The sequence below is a fragment of the Chenopodium album genome, chromosome 1, assembly GCF_948465745.1.
Source record: "Chenopodium album chromosome 1, dcCheAlbu1.1, whole genome shotgun sequence".
NCBI lineage: Eukaryota > Viridiplantae > Streptophyta > Magnoliopsida > Caryophyllales > Amaranthaceae > Chenopodium > Chenopodium album.
In genome coordinates, this window is record NC_137834.1 from 14,590,077 (window position 1) to 14,596,390 (window position 6,314).

General features: G+C 47.7%; 2 protein-coding genes across 2 annotated transcripts; both read right to left on the bottom strand.

Moving 5' to 3' along the window:
* Window positions 1–3,324: 3,324 nt before the first annotated feature.
* On the bottom strand, window positions 3,325–3,870 carry LOC145628641 (uncharacterized). The gene is made up of 2 exons (XM_081680998.1): window positions 3,457–3,870; window positions 3,325–3,336 (listed from the first exon to the last, which is right to left on the bottom strand). Exons 1-2 carry the CDS (start codon window positions 3,868–3,870, stop codon window positions 3,325–3,327), a joined length of 426 nt encoding a protein of 141 aa, XP_081537124.1.
* A 293-nt stretch (window positions 3,871–4,163) lies between these two features.
* Window positions 4,164–4,919, bottom strand: LOC145628650 (uncharacterized). The gene has a single exon (XM_081681009.1). It carries the CDS (start codon window positions 4,917–4,919, stop codon window positions 4,164–4,166), a length of 756 nt encoding a protein of 251 aa, XP_081537135.1.
* Between the last annotated feature and the right edge of the window lie 1,395 nt (window positions 4,920–6,314).

The following is a 6,314-nucleotide window of genomic DNA, read 5'->3' on the forward strand; positions in this document are numbered from 1 at the left end:
TTGATACGCTGGAGGTGTTTGCGGGTTCCCTGAAGGGCGAGGTGCGTTTGGCTCTTACTGAGCTCCGGGCTATTGTTGGCACCGTGGCTACTAGCGAGCGTGCTGGGTCCAGCCGTGCTGAGCCTGAGCCTTTGTCTTCTACTATTGGGAGTAGGCGTGATGCTCGTACTGCTCCTCAAAAGGTGGCTTCAGATTCTGAGGCGTTAGTGGCGCCTTCTGCTTCCCTCGAGAAACAGTCTGTCGCGGCTTCCGGCCGGGTGGCACCTTAGACTTCTGCTGCCAAAAGGCCACGTGAACAAGCTTCTGAAGAACCACAGGCTACTGCCGATGATTTTGCTGATAGTGTTCTCCAGTTTCCTTCTGAGGGGATTGAGACCACTGGTGCGGGTGAAAAACTCGTTTCCTCTGCTGAGCATGTTCTGCTCTTTCCTACTCCTACTTATGATACTGCTGCTGCGAAGGGCACTACCGTTCCTTCTGTTGCAGCTACTGATTTTCAGCTCCCTGATGAATCTATTCTAGAGCTTCCAAGGTTTCCGCCGCGTCCCTACGGGTTGAGGGGGCGGCTCCGAAGCGCTACCCAGGGTGCGCTCTCCCGTGCTACGGGCTCTCTTCAGCAGGATTGTCTAGTGATTGACCTGGAGGACGATCCTGTGTCTTCTGCCTCGGCTAGGGATGAGCCAGAGGCGAAAAAGGCTCGCACTTCTCCTGGCCCAAACCCTCTTGCTTTCACGTCAGCCAACACCGGATTTCCAGGTGGGAACGCTGGTGGGAGAGACACTCAGAACTCCAGTGAGCTAAACCGCTGCGTTCATTAGTTCTTGGGTGATGCCTTTGAGAATCCTCTTTCTGCGTCCTCACTCTCTGCTGGAGGGACTTTTTGCCCTACTAGGGCCATTGAGTTTGTTGAGGTCCCTATTGACATTCATCTTCGCCCAATACTCTGTCCTTTTGGAGCTGAGAACGTTCCCTTTTGGCCTTTGATGAACGTGAGGGCTGATGAGTCTTTATTTGTAGACGACCCTCAGAAGGGTGGTACTCTAGGATACCGCCTGACTCAGGGGGTTCGTCTACCTGCGGATTCTACGCGCAGCTCAGTCAGCCTTACAGCAGCTACCGCTTGCCATGATTTGCAGAAGGTTAGCCTCTGCTTTTGGCTTTTCTTTTTCTCGTTTCAGCTTTTCTTTGCTTGTTTTGTTGCTGATGTCTTGTTTTATCTATTATTATACTATATTTTTATTATTTATTTATTTATTTTTTATGTTGTTAACTTCTTTTGTTAACTCCCACTCTGGCTTACTCTTCTTTTATGCTTTTCTTGCAGCTTGTTATGTCTGTGGGGGATTTGTCCAATGCCTTGCTGTCGGTGGAGAAGGAATATCAGAACCAGGGTATAACTCTTTCCCAAAAGACTCAGGAGGTTCAGCAGGCTCAAACTGAGAGGGATGCTATGGCCAATGAAGTGACTCCGCTGAGGGAGAAGGCGGATGCCTTGCAGCTCCAATTGGGAGAATTTCAGCTCACTCAGACCAAGCTGAAGGAATGCGAAGAGCAGTTCGGGACTTCTCAGGCCAGAATGAAGACGTTAGAGGCGGAGGTGGCAGATTTACAGGCTGCGCATGTTGTTGCGTTGGAGGCTGCTAGGAGAGAGGCTCTCAAGTCTTTTGCACTCTCTCCGGCTTTCGCTAAGCTTCTGGCTTACCGCCATGATGAAAGATGGGAAGCTGCGGCTTGATGCGTTAGCAGCTTGTATGGTGAGGGTGAAGAGCAGCAGGCTCGCTTTAATGCCTTCTGGGCTAAGGTTGAAGCTGCCGGTGAGGCTGGTTTGTTCGATCTTCCCGCTGATCACCCTCGCGCTGCTGGCTGCAAGATCCCCAACCACGCCGTGCTGAACTTGGAGGTGCCTCTCTGCCCTGACGTTGCTGCAGCTACTGGAGTGGAGTCTCTGACTGATGATCAATAAAGGTTATGGCGGCTGTCACCCTCCTACTCCAGTGGTTCCTCTAAGTTTTCCTCACCCAGATCTGTTGTAACTAGGTAGTTTTTGTTACTACCTTTGGGGTGTATAGCTGCCAAAGATTATGTTCCTCTGTGTATTTTCAGAATAATTTTTCTTTCGTTGCTGGGTCTATCCAGCTTAACTTGAATTTGTGATCTTCTAACTTTACCCGCTGAGTGTTTCCTTGTCCTGGTGGATGAGGGCTCAGCTTTATTTGTTCTGTGACTGACCTACTGGATGTTTACTCTGCCTTGGCGGGCAAGGGTTCAACCATATAATGTATGCTCCTTGTGATCTCCTCTTGCTGCTTTTCTTGTTGTTTATTTCATTGTCTCCATGTTTGCTCTTTATGACATTTGCTGGGGCCTCGTAGGTTGGGCCTTCCTGTCTTTTTAATTTAGCTTCCTAGTGCTTTTCTGTTTCTTTTGCGCTCTGCTATGCTTCAGCAGGGACTTTGTTACACTTCGTCCTTCCTGCTTTATGTGCTTCAAGTGTTGGCGCGTTGTGTACTTCACTTGGCTTTGACCAAAGGCTTCGTCTGCGTGTTGGTGGACATATTTGATTTAAGGTTATTCGACTTCTCCTTGCTGAGACTTGTTTGTGTCGATCAGCTTTTTGTTTGTCTCGTCTGTGTCACCAGCTTGCTTTGCTGTGACTTATTTGCGTCATTCAGCTTAATTATGCTGCGACTTTTTTATGTCGTTCAGCTTGTTTATGCTGCGACTTATTTATGTCATTCAGCTTATTTATGCTGCGACTTTTTATGTCATTCAGCTTATTTATGCTGCCACTTATTTATGTCGTTCAGCTTGTTTATGCTGCGACTTATTTATGTCCTTCAGCTTGTTTATTGCATGCTTACTTCTTTTTGTAAGGGCTTACTTTTTGACTGTCTTCTCCTTTCCTCTCCCCCCCCCCCTCCTCGAAGAGATGGGCTGGATGGGACTAAGAGAACCTTAGTGTTGCCCATGCAGCTCATCTTCTTCTTTTCCTCTCTCCTCCCCTGCTCAAGATGAACGTGTCTGGCCCTCTTTTAGGCGTCCCCGAGGTGGTGCTCTGTTTTTCTTTTTGCAGGTGAAGCGAGGTTTTAAGTAGGGATGCTTTCACTTTGTCATTTTGCGCTAGAGTGCTTCTTGCCTCTAACAGTTTATTATTATTCTTGTTTGATTTCTGCATGTTAGTATATGATGCTTGGGCATACTATATTAAACAAATTTACGCAACATACTCCTCACGTAGAGGCTTGTATTTTATTGAACAAAAATGGCTCAAATGCATTGATTAACACATCATGGACTGAATAGAGATTTATCAACTTGAAACAGCTATGTTTTAGGCTATTTAAACAAAATATTTCTTTAACACATCAGCATTGAAACTGTTTCTTAAGACTTGACCTTCTTGATCTGCAAGGAGGAACGCGCCTGGTCCAACCTGCTCGTGGATGATGAAAGGACCTTCCCAGTTTGCTGACAGCTTTCCATGCTGATTTCCTCTTCCAACTGCTGTTGTCCTCCTGAGGACTGAGTCTCCTGACAGGAGCTCCCTGTGCTTGACCCTTTTGTTGAAAGCTTTTGAGATCCTACTCTTTTAGGCTGCCAGCTTAAGTGATGTATCCTTAGGCTGGGGATTTGCACTTCCACAGGGACAACTGCATCAACCCCGTAGGCTAGGGTGAAAGGGCTTTTACCGGTTGACTCCTTCTCAGTGGTCCTATTTGCCCACAAGACCTCTGGGACTAAGTCTGCCCACAGGCCCTTGTACTCCTCCAGCTTCTTCTGTTGGGCTGTCAGGATCAGCTTGTTTGCTGCCTCTGCTTGGCCATTGCTTTGCGGGTGGCAGAATAAGGAACTTGCATACTTGGTGCCCATATCTCCCAAGTATTCCTTTTTGGTGTCACAGTCAAATTGGCACCCATGATCAAAGAGTATGCACCGTGGCACCCCAAATCTATTGATGATGCTCTTCCATATAAATGTTTTGACCAGGGTTGCCTTTATGTACTTGGTGGGCTCAGCTTCTATCCACTTTGTAAAGTAATCTACTGCCACAATGAGATACTTCCTGCCCGCCGACCCAGTGGTGAAAGGTCCCAATATGTCCATTCCCCACTGAGCGAACGGGATCGGGCTGAGGATTGGAGTCAGATCGTTTGCTGGCTGATTTATGACTGGTGAATATTTTGACACTTGTCGCATTTTTTGACATATGCTAGTGCGTGTTGCGTGAGAGTTGGCCAATATGCCCCTCTTCTAAGGACCTCTACTCCCAATGCTTTCCCGCCGATATGGTTGGCACATATTCCGGAGTGGGCTTCTTTCATAATGCCCTCCTGCTCCCATTCTGGAATACACTTCAGCAGCGGCTTTGAGAAGCCTTTCTTGTTGAGCTCTCCATTCATCACTACATACCAATTTGCGTCTTTCTCCGCCTTTTTAGCCTGTGCTTCATCATCAGGCAGCGAGCTATGAAGTTTGTATGCCAAGATGTCTGAGAACCAGGCTCTTTGACTCCTGACGCAGTTTACCTGCTCCTTTTCAGCGATCCTGCTCTCCTCTAACATTTCGACCATCACTGTTCTTGTGAGGCTTTGTAAGGTGGAGCTGGCTAACTTAGATAAGGCGTCAGCCTGAGAGTTTCCTGCTCTGGGGACCAAGTCTATCTGGAAATGGACTAGCTGGGCTGCCAGCTCTTTCACTTTGGTTACGTATTTCATCATAGTGGCTTCCCTTATCTCATACGCCCCCTGCAGTTGGCTGGCAACGAGCTGAGAATTAGTCTGCAGGTGTACTTTGCGGGCTCCGGCTGCGAGGCTCATACGCAGGCCTGCCACCGTCGCCTCGTACTCTACTTCATTATTAGACGCTTTGACCTTGAACTTGATTGCATACTCGAATACATTTCCTTCTGGAGACGTCATTATGACTCCTGCCCCACTCCCCGTTTGGGCTGAGGATCCATCCACTTCCACCTTCCAGACCCCAACGTCATCCTCTTTCTCCTCGTAGGAGGCTTCCACTATGAAGTCTGCTAAAGCTTGTGCCTTGATGGCTGCTCTAGGCTTGACTTCGAATTCATACTCAGAAAGCTCAATTGCTCACTTTAAGAGTCTACCCGATGCATCCATCTTTTGTAATGCTTTCTTCAGCGGGTGGTTTGTGAGGACCTCTATTATGCGCGTCAAAGTATGGTTTTAGCTTTCTTGCTGCTGTGACCACTGGGAAGGCTAGCTTCTCTACCAGGGGGTATCTTTTCTTTCCCTCGGTCAGCACGTGGCTCACGAAATCTATCGGCCTTTGTTGCTTCTGTCTTTCTACCAGCAGGACTACTGCGATTGTCTGTATTGACGCTGAGATGTACAACTGCCGCTTTTCCGTCAGCTCCGGGCTGATTATTGTTGGGAGCTTAGTCAGATGCTCCTTAATACCCTCAAAGGCTTCTTTGTCCTTAGTCCCCCACTTGAATTCTCTGTTTCCTTTAAACAGCTGATAGAATGGCAAGGCTTTGTCTGCTGACTTGCTGATGAATCTAGTCAGTGCGGCCATTCTGCCTGTCAACCGCATGATATCTTTGATGCTCTTAGGCTCGGGCAGATTAAGGACTGCTTCGATCTTTTCTGGGTCGGCATCTATTCCTCTCTCGCTGATTAGAAAACCCAAAAACTTTCTGGAGCACACTCCAAAGACACACTTTTTCGGGTTGAGCTTGATTCTATACTTGTTCAAGGTGGAAAATGTTTCCTCCAGATCCATGATATGTCCAGCCTGCGTGACGCTCTTAACAATTGAGTCGTCAACGTATACTTCCACATTTCTTCCCTTTTGGTGAAGGAATACTTTATCCATTGCCTTATGAAAAGTTGCTCCAGCGTTCTTCAGCCCGAAGGGCATAGCTATGTAATTATACACTCCCCCTTCGGTAATGAATGTCGTTTTCGGCCTGTCTGGCTCGTGTAGGCTGATTTGATGGTACCATGAGAAGGCGTCCATAAAGCTTAGCAGGGCGTGCCCGCTGGTTGAGTCTACAGTTGATCTATCCATGGCAGTGGGTAACAGTCCTTCGGGCAGGCTTTATTAAGATCTGTGAAATCTACACACATTCTCCATTAACCATTTGCCTTTTTCACCATGACCACGTTGGCTAACCATTCTGGATAGTCACAAGGTTCAATAAATCCTGCTTTTAAGAGTTTTTCCACCTCTTCCTGGATTGCCCGGTTTTTCTCTGTGGAGAAGCTTCGCTTTTTCTGCCTGACTGGCCTAATATCCTCCTTCACATTCAGCTTATGCACCATGACTGCTAGGTCAATTCCAGG